This window comes from Chiloscyllium plagiosum, unplaced genomic scaffold, assembly GCF_037043375.1.
Source record: "Chiloscyllium plagiosum isolate Xiang-an unplaced genomic scaffold, Cpla_swu_hap1 HiC_scaffold_23, whole genome shotgun sequence".
In the NCBI taxonomy this organism is placed as follows: Eukaryota; Metazoa; Chordata; class Chondrichthyes; order Orectolobiformes; family Hemiscylliidae; genus Chiloscyllium; species Chiloscyllium plagiosum.
In genome coordinates, this window is record NW_028270161.1 from 50,819,716 (window position 1) to 50,840,715 (window position 21,000).

The 21,000-nt window shown below is 40.9% G+C and overlaps 2 protein-coding genes across 10 annotated transcripts in view; one reads left to right on the plus strand and one right to left on the minus strand.

The window, feature by feature from the left end:
- Nucleotides 1-21,000, plus strand: part of LOC122561603 (phosphatidylinositol 4-phosphate 3-kinase C2 domain-containing subunit beta-like) — a 230,771-nt gene that overhangs the window by 209,108 nt on the left and 663 nt on the right. For 7 of the 8 annotated variants that reach the window (XM_087999661.1, XM_087999666.1, XM_087999660.1 and 4 more), the window contains one exon: nucleotides 2,673-3,240. In XM_087999661.1, the coding sequence (XP_087855787.1) occupies nucleotides 2,673-2,831 (159 nt within the window). In that variant the 3' untranslated portion in view covers nucleotides 2,832-3,240. Of the gene's footprint in view, nucleotides 1-2,672; nucleotides 3,241-21,000 lie in introns of those variants that run through there. The other variant, XM_087999662.1, reaches the window with a different exon arrangement.
- Nucleotides 8,281-21,000, minus strand: part of LOC122561605 (1-phosphatidylinositol 4,5-bisphosphate phosphodiesterase zeta-1-like) — an 81,996-nt gene continuing 69,276 nt past the window's right edge. For both annotated transcript variants that reach the window (XM_043713484.2, XM_043713485.2), the window contains exon 13: nucleotides 8,281-9,315. In XM_043713484.2, the coding sequence (XP_043569419.1) occupies nucleotides 9,233-9,315 (83 nt within the window). In that variant the 3' untranslated portion in view covers nucleotides 8,281-9,232. The remainder of the gene's footprint in view (nucleotides 9,316-21,000) is intronic.

Sequence of the window (21,000 nt, forward strand, 5' to 3'; positions counted from 1 at the left end):
CTTTTCCCTGAGGTGGGGGAGTCCAGAACTGGAGAACATAGGTTTAGGGTGAGAGGGGAAAAATTTAAAAGGGACTTAAGGGGCAACGTTTTCACACATAGGGCAGTACACACACACATGGACTGAGCTGCCAGAGGAAGTGGTGGAGACTGGTACAATTACAACAGTTAAAAGGCATCTGGAAGGGTTTACAGTGATATGGACCAAGTGCTGGCATGGATTCGGCATGGATAAGTGGGATCAAAAAGTCTGTTTCCATGCTGTACATCTCTATGATTCAAAGTGTAAATAACCACTTGATGAAGGAGCGGCGCTCCAAAAGCTAGTATGCTTCCAATTAAACCTGTTGGACTATAACCTGGTGTTGTGTAATTTTTAACAGTGTAAATAAAGACTGATTTGCTGCCGGAATACAGGTCATTCTGCTATAACACCTGTTTTGTCAATGCAAATTCGCTGTAATGTGATTGATGAATTAGGGATGTTGTTTCTAAAGCTCAAATTTTTAATACATGTGTTGTCTGTAATGTAATTACATTGCCAATATTTGAAGCACTGTTCTAAAGCACAAGGATGCAACCATCGCCTTATGGAAGAGCTGACTGCACCAGCCTCTTTCGAGTTATTCAACAAACAACCAATCCTATCTCTAGAAAGGTACTTTGTATTCAGCAATTAATCATAAAATTCTTAGCACTGATCAGCAAGTCAAAAACATACATCTATTGTGCATTTTTAATTTAACAATCATGCCAAAGCCCTTCACTGTAGCATAATAGAACAAAGTGTAATATGAATTACATGAAATATTAGGAAAGATAGCCCAAAAAGCTTTGTTAAGGATGTTAATTTTGAAATGTATTTTAAAGGAAGAAAGCAAGACTGAGAAGTGGAGGGATAATTTTTTTTGGGGGGGGGGGTGTTAGTGTTGGGGAAATCTAGAGTTTCAATCCTAGACAACTAAGGCAGAGCCACCAATATTGGACTAATTAAAATCCAGAATGCGCAGGAGGCCAGAATTGAAGAATAAGGTTTGTAAGACTGTAACAGGTTACAATGATAGGGAGGGACAAGTCTCTGGAGGGTTCTGAAAATAAGGATGAGAATTTTTGAAGTGCTGTTTAGTCAGTGCAAGCCAGTGAACACAGAATGATGGATATATGGCATTTGGTGTGAGTAAATGCACATAGGAGAGCTTTGAAAAACCTTCTGCATACAGAGGACATAGGAAGCTGGCCCAGGTTGTGTTAGGGTAATCAACTCTGAACATGTTAAAGGTGTGAATGAGGGTTTTAGAAATGGAAGAGCTGAACCAAGAGCCATGTCATCTAGAGTGAGCTACATCAGGACTGCAGATGGTTCATAGAATAGAATCATAGATTCCCTACAGTGTGGAAAGAGGCCATTCAGCCCATTGAGATTGCACCAACACTGCAAACAGCATCCTACCCAGAATCAGATCCCTACCCTAACTTCATAACTCCGCACTTAACATGGCTAATCCACCTACCCTACACGTCCCTGGACACTATGGGGCAATTTTGCATGACCAATCCACCTAACATTCACATCTTCAGACTGCGAGAGGGAGCCCACACAGACACGGGGAGAACGTGCAGACTCCAGCAGACAGTTGCCCTGAGGCTGGAATCAAACCTGGGTCCCTGGTGCTGTGAGGCAGCAGTGCTAACCATTGAGCCACCCACCCTTCGTACTTCTTCAGGTTCAATTCATCACCTGATGTCCTGAAGTTGAGACCAGCATGTTCAACTTTAGTGCATTTTATGAGTCCACCTTTATAGAATCACAATTAAACTTAAACACTGAGATCAGGTGATGTGTTGGTTGTTTCAGGAAATGTGCTCACTACAGCTGTTTCCAGTACTCAACTAAGTTTCTACTTACTGCACCTGGAGGATTGAACCCAACATCTGGTTACAATAAGTCTAATGACCATGCATTAACTAGTCTCTTTTAAACACCGTATCCCATCTGAGCACAGTATTTGCACTAACACCACCATACTCCATTTTCAGCAACTGTAATCCAGCCACAAATAGCCATTTTCATTATGATTTTGATATTATTTTCAATAATATCAAATGTTGAAGCATTGTTTTGTACGTATATGGCCACTTTAAAAAGTAGCAATGTATCTTCATAAGGGAAGGAAATCAGCTGTTCTTCTTAATAATACTTTATTATAAGCTATCCAGCTGTTTACAATTACTTATCAAAATACAAATTTTGATTGTTGTTTTCAGTACTTTCACTCATCACTTTCCAGAGCAACATTGCCATCAAAAACAAAAGGCTCAAAGGCCTTTAACACAATTGTCGAGATTGGGAGAGGATCAATTGGGAGTCATTCTCAGAATTGGGACAAAGTTGAGGTACCTAACATCAGCCAATTTGATACTTCCCATTTAACACCCAGGTTTAAAAAAAAGGCTATATGGGAAATGTACTCAAGTGTAAAAAGCTCATTGTTTTAAAAAAAAGGTAACAATGACAATTTTGCATTTATGCAGCACCTTTATTATGAAGAGACATTCCAAGATATTTTACAAAAGGATGCAAATCCACAATAAGGTAACTCCAAGCTAATGGTTCAACATCAAATTAAGACATTGCACTCTAATTTCCCTTCATCTGTTTCTTTGTGTTTGCAGCTGGAGTACGTTGGGATATCAGACATTGATCTATCAAGTCGTGTCATCCAGCTGAGTGTGTGGAGTAGGCAGACACTCCTGGGAGCAGTAAACATTCCTCTGAGAACTATAAAGCTGGATGAGGAAAAGTGGTACAGACTGGGAAATTCCTTAGTCTGACTGGAACAGGCTAAGGCAAGTTATTACCATTCAATTACCGAGCTACCTCTAATCTGAGAGAGTCAGTCTTCATATTCACTATTTTGTAGCCCCTTGGTATTTAGCTGGAGGATATTTTCTCCTGTGTTAGATGCTACTTGACAACTGTTTAAAGATGTAACAAACAAGCTAGTTGAAAACAACCTGCACTTTTTACTGTATTTGCATGAAAGTGAATATTAGTCTCCTTGTAATTGCTAATTTTCAAATAGAATGCTGTCAATACTAAAATTTATCCTAATTTAAAGGCAACACAAAGGATCCACAAATTGTCTCTTCATACAAACCTGAAAGCATTAAAATACCACATGTGAAATGACTATGAAATCGCTTGTATGAAGATAATATAAATGTAGTTAAGTACTTGAAATGCATCTGTGTTTTCTACAGTGAACAGTATGGTATTGTTTTAAATTACATGCAGTGAGTGAGATGTAATTTTGACTTTGTGCAATAATGCAACATGGGTGACAGCAAGTCAGCAGCTCATTTTACTCCTCATAATTTTCCAATCTATTCCAATTTCAATTTCCTTTTTGGTTCAATGCCAACAATCAAGACATGTTAATCAGCTGCCAACTCATTCTTGCCCGTTTTACAGTAGTGCAAAGTCAAAACTATTCCCTTGAACTGGAATTTTCTGTAAAATGGTGGTTTTGATATCAAGGTTATGAGAGGAATCTGCCTGTCTATTAAAATATTCTTCCATCGAACAAATACAGGTCATGTCCCCAGTGGTTTTTGAATCTTGCCAACAGCCTATGCCCTACATTGAATAACTGCACCAAGGAAGGTAAAGTGCCTACAGCCAAGAGCCCCACTGGGAGAGCTGGGTCTGCTCAAGTAGCATAGAGTGGGATGGTGCCTTAAAATGGAACCCCTTTGGCAGTATATATCAATACAAAACTGATGAGAGTCCAAGCCAATAGGTCCTTCAGAGCAGCCAGGTGGAAGCTCTTTGACTCTATGTACAGCTTTTCTTCATGGCACCTGCCAATGGGCCATGAAGCTTTCTGCTCTGATGATCCCTGGCTACCTTTGGGAGGTTGCCTCCACAGCTGTCAAACATTACATGCTGCAGGCACCCACAATGACTCCAGGAAGATTCTACTGGAATCTTCTTGTTCCTCTCTTAACCAGCTCTTAACGAGTAACTACCGGTGACCTGCTGTTTCCATTGTTTGTTCAGCTCTGAAAAGAGTGTAGAACACACCTACTCATTGATCGAATGCCCTAAACTGCATGTTTTCTAATATTTGTGCCATGAACACCACCTCTGGTATACCAAGAGGATTCTACCCTATCCTCCCAGCTATGTTTCAAGTTGATGCAAGAAGAACAACCAGACAGATAGAAACAGGACATTTATATAATGACTTTGGGATATCCTAAGTGCTCGACAGCCAATGATGTACATTTGGAGTGTAGCTACTCTTGCCATTTTGAAGACCTAGCAACAGTTTGTCTTTATTAAGGGTGGCACAGTGGTTAGCACTGCTGCCTCACAGCATCAGGGACCCGGGTTCAATTCCAACCTCAGGAGACTGTCTGTATGGAGTCTGCACATTCTCCCTGTGTCTGTGTGGGTTTCCTCCCACAGTCCAAAGATGTTCAGGTAAGGTGAATTGGTGAGACTAAATTGCCCATAATGTTCAGGGATGTGTAGGTTAGGTGCATTAGTCAGGGGTAATTATAGGATAGGGGGAATGAGTCTGAGTGGATTACTATTTGGAAGGTCAGTGTGGACTTGGGCTGAAGGGCCTGTTGCCTCGCTGTAAGGATTCTATGATTTATTATGTTGGTTAGACTTATGACCTGTGAAGATCTGCCACAGTAACTTTGGAGTCAGAGTTCCATGGAATTACTTGCTCCATCATCCAGTTTAATCCATCTCCATGATGACAAAGCAGAGTACAAAATCTCAGAATGGGGTGGGTTTTTTGGTAAAGGAATTGGAGCTCTCCACCTGCTTGGAGCTTCATATTGATGCATTGACACTGTGCACTACCATACCACAAAATGAGGCAGCAGCAGACTGAAAACCTACAGGCCACAGCTCCAGATTTTGAGCAATGAGGCTGCTTCTCAAAAGCTCAGACTTGGCCAGTCCAATGAGACCTCAATTGAAAACTAAGACCAATAAAAGGTCACATATAATAAAGCAAACAACTTTACATTTCACAAGGGGAAGAGAAAGAGATGAATGCCTATTTGTTTCCAATGTTTAATCAAGATGACAATGTGTAGTTCCTTCTCCTCCTGCTGAACATCCTGAACATAGAACAGTACAGCACAGAACAGGCCCTTCAGCCCACGATGTTGTGCTGACCATTGATCCTCATGTGAGGTAAACCTAATGTACGAACCCTCAAATTTCTGTGACCATATGCATGTCCAGCAGTTTCTTAAATATTCCCAATGACCTCGCTTTCACAACTGCTGCTGGCAATGCATTCCATGCTCTCACAACTCTCTGCGTCAAGAACCCGCTTCGGACATCCCCTCTATACTTTCCGCCAAACAGCTTAAAACTATGACCCCTTGTGTTAATAATTTCTGCCCTGGGAAAAAGTCTCTGGCTATCAATTCTACCTATGCCTCTCATTATCTTGTACACCTCAATTAGGTCCCCTCTTCTCCTCCTTTGCTCCAATGAAAAAAGTCTGAGCTCAGTCAACTTCTCTTCGTAAGATAAGCCCTTCAGCCCTGGCAGCATCCTGGTAAACCTCCTCTGAACCCTCTCCAAAGCTCCACATCTTTCCTATAATAGGGTACCAGAACTGGACACAGTATTCAAAGTGCGGTCTAACCAAAGTTTTATAGAGCTGCAACAAGATCTCACGGCTCTTAAACTCGATCCTCCAAAACACCATATGCTTTCTTAATAACCCTATCCATCTGGGTTGAAATTTTAAGGGATCTATGTAGCTGCACACCAAGATCCCACTGTTCCTCCACACTGCCAAGAATCCTGTCTTTAATCCTGTACTCAACTTTCAAATTCAACCTTCCAAAATGCATTACTTCACATTTATCCAGGTTGAATTCCATCTGCCACCTCACAGCCCATCTCTGCATCCTGTCAATGTCATGTTGCAGCCTACAACAGTCCTCTATACTGTCAACGACACTTCCAACCTTTGTGTTGTCTGCAAACTTGCTAACCCATCCTTCAATCTTCTCATCCAAGTCATTAATAAAAATTATAAAGAGTAGAGGCCCAAGGACAGAGCCCTGTGGAACACCACTCACCACTGACTTCCAGGCAGAATACTTTATTTCCACCACTACTCGCTGTCTTCTGTCGACCAACCAATTCTGTATCCAGACAGCTAAATTTCCCTGTATCCCATTCCTCCTGACCTTCTGAACGAGCCTACCATGTGGAACCTTATCAAATGCCTTGCTGGAATCCATATACACCACATCCACAACTTGACCCTCATCAACTTGTCTCGTAACATCCTCAAAGAACTCGATAAGGTTGTGAGGCATGACCTGCCCCTCACAAAGCCGTGCTGACTGCATTAAACCAAGCCATGCTCTTCCAGATGGTCATAAAAGCTATCCCTCAGAATCCTTTCTAACACCTTGCAGATGACAGACGTGAGACTGACTGGTCTGTAATTGTCAGGGATTTCCCTATTTCCTTTCTTGAAGAGAGGAATTACATTTGCCTCCCTCCAGTCCTCAGGTACGACTCCGGTGGAGAGTGAGGATGCAAAGATCTTTGCAAGCGGCAAAGCAATCACATTTCTCGCTTCCCAAAGCAGCCGAGGACAGATCTGGTCTGGCCCTGGCGACTTGTCAATCTTAATGTTTGTCAAAATTTTCAGCACATCAGCTTCCTCAATCTCTATCCGTTCCAGCATGCTTACCTGCTCCTCAATGATTTCATTCACTACAAGGTCCTTTTGTTTAGTAAAGACAGAAGCAAAAAACTAATTTAGGGCTTCCCCTACCTCCTCAGACTCTATACACAAGTTCCCTATGCTATCCCTGATCGGCCCTACTCTTTCTTTGATCATTCTCTTATTCCTCACATATAAGAGATGTGTTTTCTTTCATATTATCATCACTTCATTTCAATACTGCATTCAAAAGTATTGCCAAATGCTTCTTTGTAATTTGCCTATATTTGCAGCGAGTTCCTAATAGCAAATGAATCTCCAGTTAGTAGCATATTGAGTTAATGTTTGTAAATGGATCAAGCCTAGCTTGGCATTGTTTTCCTGAGTGTTTCTGTTTATTATGTTTACTCAGGCTTTGCTCATTTTTTCCCACTGTTGTAGCCTATTCATTGCCTTAAATTTAAGCCCCTCAATTTTATCTCAATCAGGCAGCTGGTCAGAATTCAGTTTGAATCTGACACTTTACGACCCACTTCCGCCTTGACTTTTTATGACACATCAGGCATATTAACGTGTAGTTCTGCCCTGACATTTTACAGCACAGATTTATCTGAACATTTTATCACTCAGATCCAACCTGACATGTTATGACCCAGTTCTGGCGTGCAAAGTGGTTTACTTTTCTGAATTCATTTTAAATGTAACAGACTGCATTTTCTCATGTTGTGGAGGTGGCTTTATTGGGAGGGCGTAACGAAATCAAGAATTATACATGCCGGTTACTTCTCTGACGTGTTCCCACTTTTCATTAAGCGGAATTTCAATGAATTCAATGACAACAGCAAGATCCAATTATAATGGAAATAATAAGCGGGAGGCAATAGCCTAGTGGTATTACTACTAGACTATTAATCCAGGTAATGATCTGGGGAAGCTGGATCGAATCCTGGAATTCAAATAGTGGAATTTGAGTTTAAATAAAAAAAATTAGGTCTCCAATGGTGACAATGTAAAACCATTGTCGATTATCAGGAAAACCCCATCTGGCTCACTAATATCATTTAAGGAAGGAAACTGCCATCTTTATCTAGTCTGGCCTACACGCAACTCCAGATCAGTTGACACTATTAGGGATGCGCAATAAATGTTGCCTGGCCAGTGACGCCCACATCCTGTGAATAAAAGAAATTTGCAAATTCCCAGGCCATGGAACATTTTCTAAAGGTGCAAAGGCCTGCTGCTGCATCAGGAATCCAAACATGGATTGGAGGGGTGTCGCAGTGGGAATTCTGAGCTGCAATTTGAATGTTTATTTGCCAGCAGTGGTTCCAAAAGCCTGCCAACAATATTTACTAATGCCTGTCTTGCTGAAATTCCTTCCAATCAAAAACAAGGGCTACAGATGCTGGAAACCAGATTCTAGACTAGAGTGGTGCTGGAAAAGCACAGCAGTTCAGGAAGCATCCGAGGAGCAGGAAAATTGACGTTTCAGGCAAAAGCCCTTCATCAGGAATTTTCTATTCCTGATGAAGGGCTTTTGCCCGAAACGTCAATTTTCCTGCTCCTCGGATGCTGCCTGAACTGCTGTGCTTTTCCAGCATCACTCTCGTCTAGAAAATGAAATTCCCTCCAGCTGATTGAGTCCCTTCCTGCAGATGGCAGCCCTTGCCCATACCGATTGTACCTCTTGACTGTGGAAACCAGCCACCCTCCCTCAGAGTAAGGGGCTCCTTCAGGCACTTAATTAGTCAGATCAGGAAAGATCACATTTGTCACCCTACCCACTATGTTGCCATGCCGGAATTCAGCTTGATGTCAAAATTGCAACCACTCCACACCCCAGGGAAAATTCAGTTCCATGAATTGGTTTGCAAGTAATTGCTTCCAACTGTTAAAATGTTTCACTTCAATCAAAATATATATCTTAGAAGGCTCCTGAGTTTAATTTGAAGGGTTCCAGTGCAACAGTACCATTTCTGACAATGTGCAGTGTCAAGATGTGTCTAAATAAAATGGTGAGAATTGGTCACACAGGAGCCATTCAATAATTTTTCAGGTATTAAATTACTACTTACATTCGCTGTTCAGCACAGTCATTGTCATACCCACCTCTACGCTCCATTTCTGCTGAGTACCTTCCTCTACCAATCATAAAGAACTCTTCCCAGGAAACATTAGAAGACTACTAGGCTAAGGTTGCTGTTCTATATCAAAGAAGATGATGAGGGGACTGAGGTGCTAGTTTAAATATTAATTCATTCTCAAACTTTAATAGATTAATTCACCTCTTACTGGAACTGACAGGATATTAGCAGTGCCTGGCAATTACATTTTTTGCATGTTAATTATGCAACATTGTAAGATGTTATCTTAAACACTTAATTTGACATCTAAGAGTCATAAATAAATCACAAAAGAAAATTCTGGAGTTGTGAACTGTATTTTGATAAAAATCTGTGAAAATGGTATGCATAGATTAGAAACACAGAGCTTCCTCATGATGATAGACTTCTAAGCATACCACACATACACAAACAGCATCGCTGGAGCAAGCCTTAAGCCATTGGAGCTTAGTAAAGGGATGTTGTGATAACCTGAGAAAGAAGCAATGAGCAGTGGTTAGAATATGGTTCAAAAATGTTTATAGATGATTATACTTCACAATTTCAAACAACTACCAAATACATCATTTTATAACATGGCTCCTCAGTTGTAATGTTTTTACCTACTGTGATAGGATACCTCATGACAGGCATTGGTAAATGGAAGCTAGGTTCTGCTCCAAGGTTAATAGAAGGGTAAATAACAGGATTAGTTCTTTCCACACATACAGGGCAAGTGGAACTTTAACCTGGGCCTTCTGGCTCACAGATCAGAACACTACCCACAGGAACTCTCTAAATTATACAAATATGCAGGGAAACATCAGCTGGACCACCAAGTCTGCCCCATACCTCAACAAAGGCTGGCATATCATGACTAAACAAACTTCCAAACACACTTACTAGTAATGTAATGTGCAGGGAGAGACAAAAAACCTTCACCTACACTTGGTCAACTCGCCTTGTTGAAGAATTAGGGAAGGCTAAGGAGTATATTGCTCTGTAGACTGGAAGATATAAAGGGTGTACTTCAGTGTATCTTATTATCTTTCAGGGAAAAGAAGTGATTGGCAGGAGAGGGAGGACAGAATACAATCCCTGTTTGTGTTTACAACATATACAGAAACCAGATTACAATTTGCATCATGAAAACTAAATGCCAAAAGGAAGATTACTGCTTCCATTGAACTGCCTAGCAACTGTTCATATTCAAGAAACACATCAATGTTAACTGAATCTCTCTTTCCTAAGTTCTGATCTACACACGTCTTTTATGGCACAACCAAATATATTCTATTAGGGTTCCCTTCTTCCAGAGTCTCAAAGTCACCAATTAAATGCACACAATTACTAATGCAGCAAGCTGTCATATTAATGTAATTGTCAGATGATGGATCTTATTAACTTGCATTAAAGTTGTGTTCAAACTGTTAAAGCATCAATTCCATGATTATCTTACATTCATAAAACACAGGAAGAGTGAAATCCACCATGTAAAATAATGTGGTATTTTTACCAAGGCAGTTCGTAAATTATACTGACAGCTCTCTGATTGAAAGTTCAACCACAGTATTATAGTATTCTTTCTCCTTATCTACATACTTAGAATTGCCATGGTACAGTTGGCTTCACTCTTAAAAGCATTAACAAATGCAACTATTGGGAAAAACAGTTTAGTCAAAAATAAAAGCTGTTTTAATATTTGCCTAAGAAATTGTAAATGTCTTTTAAATGTGATATTTATAGACTCACTGGTATCTGGTAAAATTGTATAATGGATTTCTGTAAAGCCATTGTTCCAATATATTTTGCAGTAAATTCCAATTAGTGCTAATACATTGTACTTAACCATTTGGGCAAAAAAAAAACTTTACTCAACTACTATAAAACAGGCTTTCAAGACATTTTTACTAAATCCAAAAATGGTGCAAAAGTTTATATTTTATTTCTAAACTTTTATGTGTATAGTTGTCAGCTTGCTTTGATTTGTACGGTTGTTAAGTTAGATTATACATTGGAAGTTTAAAGAAAAGTAGCATGATTTTCTGTCTCCAAGTCTCCTAAGTGTTTCTGCTTTAAAAAAGTGAAATTTGAAAGAAACATTTGTTTAGTTATATTCATTTTACTTTTGTTCAGGAGGATTTTTTTTCCCTGTAGATCACTTGAGGTTAAATATATATCTTTCTTTCTGAAACATCTTTTATTACTCTGAGCATCAATGATAAATTGGGTTTAATGATACTAATTATGATGGATATATATATAAAACCAATATTCTTTATACTTTGATATAGCATCATGAATTATTAGATTTAAAAATGACTCCAATATTTTTAATCATTGTACTCTCCCTATTCAAAAGAATACAATAAAGGCATCAGAACAATCCAAAGGACAATTTACAAAGCAATTTAACTTGAGAGTAAGTATAATTTTAGAGTTTTTCAGGATGTAACTACTGGTCGAGCCTGATCTTAATTAGCCAAACACTGTCAAGGAGCATGTGAACTGGAGACCAATAAGAGGTTATCAAGATAATGCAAAAGTGATGGCAAAGAAATCCAGGTGTAAAAGAAATAGAAGAGGAAAATACCAAAAGTATAAATGAAGAGAAACAGCAAAAAATTTAAAAAAGTAGATTTTAAGCATTATTTCATCATTCAATCACCTCAACCTATTATTTATGTCCAATTTCATTAGTGTCATGCGGAAATGCTCCAAATTCCTTTTTATATGCTTTCTTTAGTCAGGCAAAAAAAAAGTAAAAATTCACAGCATGAAACTGTATATAATTTAGCTCTAGCTACACATAATAAATTAACCATATCCTAGATGCCCCAGTGATAGCTAAAGTGAATAACAGAAGTATTGAACTCGTCAGTAATCCATACACTTTGGAATTACGGTCAGGTACATTGTTAGCTGAGTTACAGGGAGCTTTATCTTGTATCTAACCATGCTGAACCTGGAGTGTTTGATGCTGACACAATGTGCAGCAAAGCATAAATGTACTGACACTTAATACTGACATCCGTAAATTTATTGAATACAAAGTCCATCATCAAAAGGAAAGTTCCAGTATCATATTTTTACTGTTCCTTGACCTTTTCCATTACTTCTAGTCCTCTCCAGCTGCTGAAACCAAATAGAGTCATAGAGACGTACAGCACGGAAACAGACCCTTCGGTCCAACCCATCCATGCCGATCAGATATCCCAACCCAATCTAGTCCCACTTGCCAACATACGGCCCATATCCCTCCAAACCCTTCCTATTCATATACCCATCCAAATGCCTCTTAAATGCTGCAATTATACCGGCCTCCACCACCTCCTCTGGCAGTTCATTCCATACACGTACCACCCTCTGCGTGAAAAAGTTGCCCCGTAGGTCTCTTTTATATCTTATTTAAAAACCAAAAGAACTGTGGATGCTGGAAATCAGAAATAAAGACAGAGATTGTTGGAAAAACTAAGGTGTGGTAGCATCTGCATCAAGAAATCAAGAGTTAACATTTCAGATCCAGTGATCCTTCTTCAGAACAATGATTTATTTGGTGGATAATGTTATGACACAGTGGTGAATCCTTCTGTTAATTGAACCAAACACCCAGAAAAGCTTGCTGCACCTCATAATCTGTTAAAGTATAAGTGGCAGAGAATTCCTCAATTCCACTATTTAAGGAAAATAATATCAACTTATTTCTCAACTCTAAAAGTGAACATTAAACAACAACTATTTACAACTCCAAACCTTTTTCTTAAATGCTTGTTATCTGCTTTCCACTCTATAACAATATACTGTTCCCATAAAAATCCATATTAAAATTACATCAACTTAAGTTCAAAACCACACCGTGACTCATCATCGGTGTCTCCTTCCTCTGGCTGAAGATTTCCATGCATCGTCTTCTGTCTTTTACTGCAAAGATGTTTCATATGAAAAAGGTATCTTTGATAGAGAATATTTTGAATGGCAGTTACTCTCTCCAACTTTCAAAACACCTGTTTCTTTAAGCATCAGATTGTCTCATTAGTTTGAGGTTGGCAAAAACAATAAATTCAAACTCAATTGGGTTTCAGTATCCTGGGGCATAATTTAAATTGATTGGCTAAATTCGAATTGTGTCAAAACAGCAACCAAAACTCAGGTATCCATTTTACAGCCAAATGTTACATATTTTCAATTTTCCAGTTTACTCTGAGACTGCTAGCTAGTCATGTGACAGATGCTTGTAAGCTCTCAGTGCAAAACAGCATTCACTCTCTTTAAAGTACATTACACGCTTTCAACTTCATAACAATATGAAAACCCAAAGTATTTTTCCCCTAGGCATATCTGAGCTCATTAAGACTTTTTATTCCCCTCTCTTCATTCCTTCCCTTTTATCAATTTCATTTCTATCATCTATTAATGTCACATTTTATTCCTCTTTCAACTACCAACTCATTTCCAACTACTTGTTCCTACCCCATCCCAGTACATTCTCCCATTCCAAATCTGTGTCCAACTTTCCTAAGACTCCATGTTTGAATCTCTGTGCCACAGAAATGAAATAGCTCTAATCAAAGCACAAATATTATTCCCATTAACTTTGACAACGGTGCAAATTCCCTCTGTATCTTTCATGACTCCTTTTCAATTGATTATACCATGAACCACACCAACATCCTTCAATGCTTTTTCTCCATTGTCTAACCCTGAGATTACCATTGCTAGTTTTCTCTCATACCTATATGATTGTAGCATCTGATACCCCTCGACATCTTGAAAAGCCATCCTTCATCTGTTTCTTTCTCACGTGTGCCACCCTTGGTGGTAATATCTGCAGACACGTGTGCATATGTAAACCAGCAACACTCTGGTTTTACTTCTTTACCCTTTCTCTATTCCATCCATTGGACTGCGTGTTCAATATTCAGTCTTGGATCAGCCAAAATTACCTCCAGTTACAGAATTATTCACCATTAGCCTTTGTCTCAAACTCCATAACCTCAACACAGATTCTAACCCTTATCCAAGTCCTTGTTCCAGACTGATCTAGATCATTTGCAGTCTAAGCAATCTATTCAGCACAGAGGTGAAATTTCATTCACAAAGACCTCAGGCTTCCATCGCCATTTACCACCACCCCTACAGCAGCTCATCTGTTGTTGCAGACCTCATTCAGGCCTCTGTCAGCTCAAGATAATGAGTATTCCAAAGTTTCCCTGACTAATTAATGATCAAAAATAAAAACAAATTCAGAGATGCGCAGCAGTAGGAGTGAGCTGGAACACCACTCACACTAAGGCAGTTACAGACAGCAGCGGTCTGTAGAAGCTGTCCCAAATCAAGTTTTGGCTGGTGAATAAACGGACAATGGAAGCTGATGTGTAAAGTTGAAGGGGAAAAGAGTTTAAAACTGGCACAGGCTAGAAAAGCCAGAGGTAAGTCAAATTCTTACAGATCAGATCGAGCATTGCCACCAGAGTGAGCAATCACTACAACGCTGCACTACCACAAGAAAATTAAGGGGCACTGGAGCAATTTAAAATTAGGCCATTGACCTAGGAGTCCAACAAAAGGGGAAGTTCAAAAGCCTCAGAAAACTTTATTTAATGCAAGTTGTTAGGACACTATTGTGGCCTCAGAAAAGGCAATAGATCCATGGTTTAAATCAACCCATTCTTTTTGGGAATAATTCAGAAAAAAGTTGTTGAACCAACAGGGATTGTTATTTGGTGTTGTAAACAGTGAAAATCATCTAGGAAATACATTTACTTATATCCAGAAGTGCTCTTATACACAATTCAATTTTCTTTTCCCCAATCACCAAATCATCCATGGTATATTTTCATCTATTAACCTCTACCAGTAAATTGTCTGTTTCCAATTGATTAATTTACATGCAAAGGGCAATGCAAACAATCAAAGCTGGGAGTGAGCTGAGGAGAAAGGGAGGGGGCTAAATCAAAATGGAAGAAGAGTTAAGAAAAAGATCCTTTACCGTGCCCACCTCTCTCTGTCTCTGAGGACATTGAGGGTCTTGGTGGTATTGCATGCTGCCTCTGCAAAGGCACCTGGGCACAAATATACCCACAAAAGAGGGGCAAACTATGAGCAGCTATGATCCCCTCTGCAGCAAACTGCCTGATCCATTATTGGCCAAATTAGGGCCAGAAGCAGACCCACAAAGAGGTCCTCCAACTTGCCCACACCCCTCAGCACCAGATGCCGAAAAATCAGGAGCATGGGACTGAAGTGAAACCAAAAGCACAAACGATTTTTCAAGTAACCAAAAATGAGGGCTTAATTATCCCCAACCAATATTTACATGATTCACTACTCCACAGCACCACAAAACAAACAGTTAGGTTGGGAGTCCATCAAATACGGAGGATATACACTTTTTTTTTAAAAACTGGATTCTTCTAACGCATCTGCAAGAGTAGGATTTATTTGACAAAGCCATTAAGAGTCATTATTAAAGCCACAGAGAGTGGGATTCATTCAGTAAAGCTGTTAAGGAAATGGGAACTATTTATTCAGGCCACAGCTATTGGTTCATAGATTCAATTTGAGAAGCTGTGAACAAGATGAGAATCATACATTTCATTTTCAGAAATTGGAATATTCTATTCTGACCTAGATATACTGGAAATTCCTCAGTATGTGTTAGCAACATTGCTGTGCCACCAAATTAAAAGTCTTTAAAATATGGAAAATAAATAATTATATGAGGAAGCCATGGCACCAGAAATAATAGCAAGATTTAATTTCAGGAGATCACCAGAGAAAACAATTCTTAAAAAACAGAATTTCTTTGAAGCTTTATGATAAATCTGAAGCTGAACAAGTAAATATAATTCTGTGTACAATTGGGAATATAGCTGATGATACAGCATGTCAAGATGTAAAAGAAGCATGAGTGACTTTTGAACAAGTTCTGCCAATTTGACAATTATTTTAAATTGCCCATAGTGTCCAGTGATGTGCAGACTTGGTGGATTAGGCAGAGGAAATGTATGGTTACAGGAATAGGGTAGGGGGTGGGTCTGGGTGGGGTGCTCTTCAGAGGGGTGGTGTGCACTTGATGGGCTGAATGGCCTGCTTCCACACTGTAGGAATCTATGATGAGTAAATGATGACTCTGTGAAGGTGGTGAGGTGCACACAACTCCACAGAGGCCACCACTGAGAAAGAATAACCAATGTTCATAGATTCAGAATACAGTCAACAAGACATTACTTGGTTCAGAGGTTCTGGAAACTAAATAAAAGTGCCCATTTTAACACCATAACCATCTTCTGCAAAGGAAATTCATGGAATTAAAAGGTTCTCTAGATATTCCAGAGGAGCAATAGCCTATATCTACAGAAATACATCCTCAGTGAAGGATATCCAAGGGATAAAATGTCCTCCAATTAAAGGCAATTTCAGACCCTGGATTAGTGGTGCTGGAAGAGCACAGCAGTTCAGACAGCATCCAAGGAGCTTTGAAATCGACGTTTCGGGCAAAAGCCCTTCATCAGGAATAAAGGCAGTGAGCCTGAAGCATGAAGAGATAAGCTAGGGGAGGGTGGGGGTGGGGAGAGAGTAGCATAGAGTACAATGGGTGAGTGGGGGAGGAGATGAAGGTGATGGGTCAGGGAGGAGAGGGTGGAGTGGATAGGTGGAAAAGGAGCTAGGCAGGTCGGACAAGTCATGGGGACAGTGCTGAGCTGGAAGTTTGGAACTAAAAAGAGGTGGGGGAAGGGGAAATGAGGAAGTTGTTGAAGTCCACATTGATGCCCTGGGGTTGAAGTGTTCCAAGGCGGAAGATGAAGCGTTCTTCCTCCAGGCGTCTGGTGGTGAGGGAGCGGCGGTGAAGGAGGCCCAGGATCTCCATGTCCTCGGCAGAGTGGGAGGGGGAGTTGAAATGTTGGGCCACGGGGCGGTGTGGTTGATTGGTGCAGGTGTCCCAGAGATGTTCCCTAAAGCGCTCTGCTAGGAGGCGCCCAGTCTCCCCAATGTAGAGGAAACCTCATCGGGAGCAACGTATACAATAAATGATATTAGTGGATGTGCAAGTAAAACTTTGATGGATGTGGAAGGCTCCTTTAGGGCCTTGGATAGAGGTGAGGGAGGAGGTGTGGGTGCAGGGTTTACAGTTCCTGCGGTGGCAGGGGAAAGTGCCAGGATGGGAGGGTGAGTTGTAGGAGGGCGTGGACCAGACCAGGTAGTCACGGAGGGAACGGTCTTTGCGGAAGGCGGAAAGGGTTGGGGAGGGAAATATATCCCTGGTGGTGGGGTCTGTTTGGAGGTGGCGGAACTGTCGGCAGATGATTTGGTTTATGCAAAGATTGGTAGGGTAGAAGGTGAGCACCAGGGGAGTTCTGTCCTTGTTACGGTTGGAGAGGTGGGGTCTGAGGGCGGAGGTGCGGGATGTAGACGAGATGCGTTGGAGGGCATCTTTAACCACGTGGGAAGGGAAATTACGGTCTCTAAAGAAGGAGGCCATCTGGTGTGTTCTGTGGTGGAACTGGTCCTCCTGGTAGCAGATCCGGCGGAGGCGGAGGAATTGGGAATACGGGATGGCATTTTTGCAAGAGGTAGGGTGGGAAGAGGTGTAATTCAGATAGCTGTGGGAATCGGTGGGTTTGTAAAAAATGTCAGTGTCAAGTCGGTCGTCATTAATGGAGATGGAGAGGTCCAGGAAGGGGAGGGAGGTGTCAGAGATGGTCCAGGTAAATTTAAGGTCAGGGTGGAATGTGTTGGTGAAGTTGATGAATTGCTCAACCTCCTCGCGGGAGCATGAGGTGACCTCTCCATCTCCATTAATGACGACCGACTTGACACTGACATTTTTTACAAACCCACCGACTCCCACAGCTACCTGAATTACACCTCTTTCCACCCTACCTCTTGCAAAAATGCCATCCCGTATTCCCAATTCCTCCGCCTCCGCCGGATCTGCTACCAGGAGGACCAGTTCCACCACAGAACACACCAGATGGCCTCCTTCTTTAGAGACCGTAATTTCCCTTCCCACGTGGTTAAAGATGCCCTCCAACGCATCTCGTCTACATCCCGCACCTCCGCCCTCAGACCCCACCTCTCCAACCGTAACAAGGACAGAACTCCCCTGGTGCTCACCTTCTACCCTACCAATCTTTGCATAAACCAAATCATCTGCCGACAGTTCCGCCACCTCCAAACAGACCCCACCACCAGGGATATATTTCCCTCCCCACCCCTTTCCGCCTTCCGCAAAGACCGTTTCCTCCGTGACTACCTGGTCAGGTCCACACCCCCCCTAAAACTCACCCTCCCATTCTGGCACTTTCCCCTGCCACGGCAGGAACTGTAAAACCTGTGCCCACACCTCCTCCCGCACCTCTATCCAAGGCCCTAAAGAAGCCTTCCACATCCATCAAAGTTTTTCCTGCACATCCACTAATATCATTTATTGTATACGTTGCCCCCGATGAGGTCTCCTCTACATTGGGGAGACTGGGCGCCTCCTAGCAGAGCGCTTTAGGGAACATCTCTGGGACACCTGCACCAATCAACCACACTGCCCCGTGGCCCAACATTTCAACTCCCCCTCCCACTCTGCCGAGGACATGGAGGTCCTGGGCCTCCTTCACCGCCGCTCCCTCACCACCAGACGCCTGGAGGAAGAACGCCTCATCTTCCGCCTCAGAACACTTCAACCCCAGGGCATCAATGTGGACTTCAACAGCTTCCTCATTTCCTCTTCCCCCACCTCATCCTAGTTCCAAACTTCCAGCTCAGCACTGTCTCCATGACTTGTCTAGACTTGTCCTACCTGCCTATCTCCTTTTCCACCTATCCACTCCACCCTCTCCTCCCTGACCTATCACCTTCATCTCATCCCCCACTCACCCATTGTACTCTATGCTACTCTCTCCCCACCCCCACCCCCACCCTCCCCTAGCTTATCTCTTCACGCTTCAGGCTCACTGCCTTTATTCCTGAAGGGCTTTTGCCCGAAACATCGATTTCAAATCGCCTTGGATGCTGCCTGAACTGCTGTGCTCTTCCAGCACCACTAATCCAGAATCTGGTTTCCAGCATCTGCAGTCATTGTTTTTACCTAGCAATTTCAGACCTCACACTGTCAGGAACAGAATCAAAATCAACAATCTTTAATCCACAACTCTACCAGTCTTCCAATTCTGGAGAATGCATTCTGAATACAGAAGCATTCTGTATTGCCCGTGTCTCTGAAATCAGAGATTTATGGAGGCAATAAGGTCACTATAAAAGAAATTATATGCATAAATGCATGAATATTGATAATGAGAAAAATATCGATGTAAATGTCATACATGTGTGCAAGAATCTGAAAGGTTCAGTGTTGAGAAGTGCTATAAGCACCACCCTATATGATGATGCCATGTGAGCTTGGCGGGAGAACAGTTTAGGACCTTTCTCTGCACCAACATTTACCACATTAATGTAACTTGTACATGGCCAGAATCTTGCAATAAACTACATCTTATTTATTGGTAGTACAGAATTCAATTATTGCTGAAAAAGACATTTTGTTAAAGTTTTTCATCTTATACTTATCAGGATTATTTGCAAGAAAAAGCAACTTAAAGGGAGAAACAACATTTATACAATGAGAGGAAAGTGCTGATTGATTGGCAGCTGAATTCTAGAAATAAAAGTATCCCCATCTCTTTTAAAAGGCTTCCTTATTTTTAGCCCATAATTGTAGTTCTAGATTTTCTCACTAGAAAAGGTTTCAACATCCACTCAGTCAAGACCTCAGAGGATCGTTTATTTTTCAGTCTATTCCTTTCCTCAAAAAGCAATCCACTTATTCCAGATATTAATCTGTTCCCACTTTCTCCCCATACCCTTTGATCCCTTTTAGTCCTAAGAACAATTTATGTCCTTCTGGAAAACATTCGATGTTTTGGCCTCTACCGCTTTCTGAAGCAGAGAATTCCACAGGCTCACCACTATTTGGGTGAAGAAATTTCTAATTTCAGTCCAAAATGGCCTACCCTTAATCCTTAGAAAATGGACTCTGGTTAGGAGAGGTATTGCCAAGGAAGATACACCAGTTAATGATAAGAATAAAGTTTAAGGCATGTTTACTCTGATTATCAAGGTCACCTATTTGTTGAGTTGAAATAGGAACAATGATTGTTCATATTCTTTCCAAAGTCAAAGAACAGGGCTTTGTGTAGCTTCCAATATATGCAAATGTAACATACTGTGATAGTCCTAAGTTGGGTGTAATCATAATTCTTTTCACACTTAGGGTTATCCAGCAAATGCTGTCCAATTGCCAAATTAAATCAATGCTATTGAGATTTTTCAGACACAGGTTTGTTGGATAACATCAATAACTTGTTTCTTGTGAAGAACTAAAGTGATAATGCTGTTTAATATGCTCTGCCTGTCTTTGGAATGCTTTGCCTATACATCACTCTGGCACTGAAATCCATATATGACATTACTCATTTATTCTGATGAGTGAAAGATGAAAAGCTTCAAAAAAATATGTCTTTCTTCAGGAAGACAAATACCTCTTCTTATAAAACTGTCCAGTGATTTTTCTTCTCCCACACTAGACCAAGCAAGACCTGTAGATCCCTACCATGGAAGAGAATGGTAGCTGCAAATTTATAAAATGGTTCATATAACATGATGAGCAGAGGTCAGAATTCATTTTACAGCAATTCTGAGTTTTCAATAGCAAACCTTCTCAAATGGTTTAAGAAATTCAATGCCCTCTTATTTCAACTTGTTTGGATTGATACTTTCAAAGCAGTTCCCTCCATAATCATGCAACTGATATAAAATGTTGCAGAAACAAAAACAGAACTTGTTGGAAGAGCTCAGCAGGTCTGGCAACATCAGGGGAGAAATCAGAGTTAATGTTAGGGTCCAGTGACCCTTCTTCAGAACTGATAGCAGCTAAGAAAAAGCTGTTATTATGCAGAAGATAGGGTGGGGAGGGGGTAAGGAGTAAAAATAGGTGGATACAGCTGCCAAACAGAGAGAAGAATAGTTGGACAGACAAAGGAGTGGATAATGATCAGCCTAGGAGAATGAATAGCTAATAATAGGGATTATTAGTGGCTAACAATAGGTTGTGAGTAATTGGAGACCATGTGATAACAAGGCCTAGTGTTTGGGCATTAGGCTAACGAACATGGGAGAAGGTGCCTC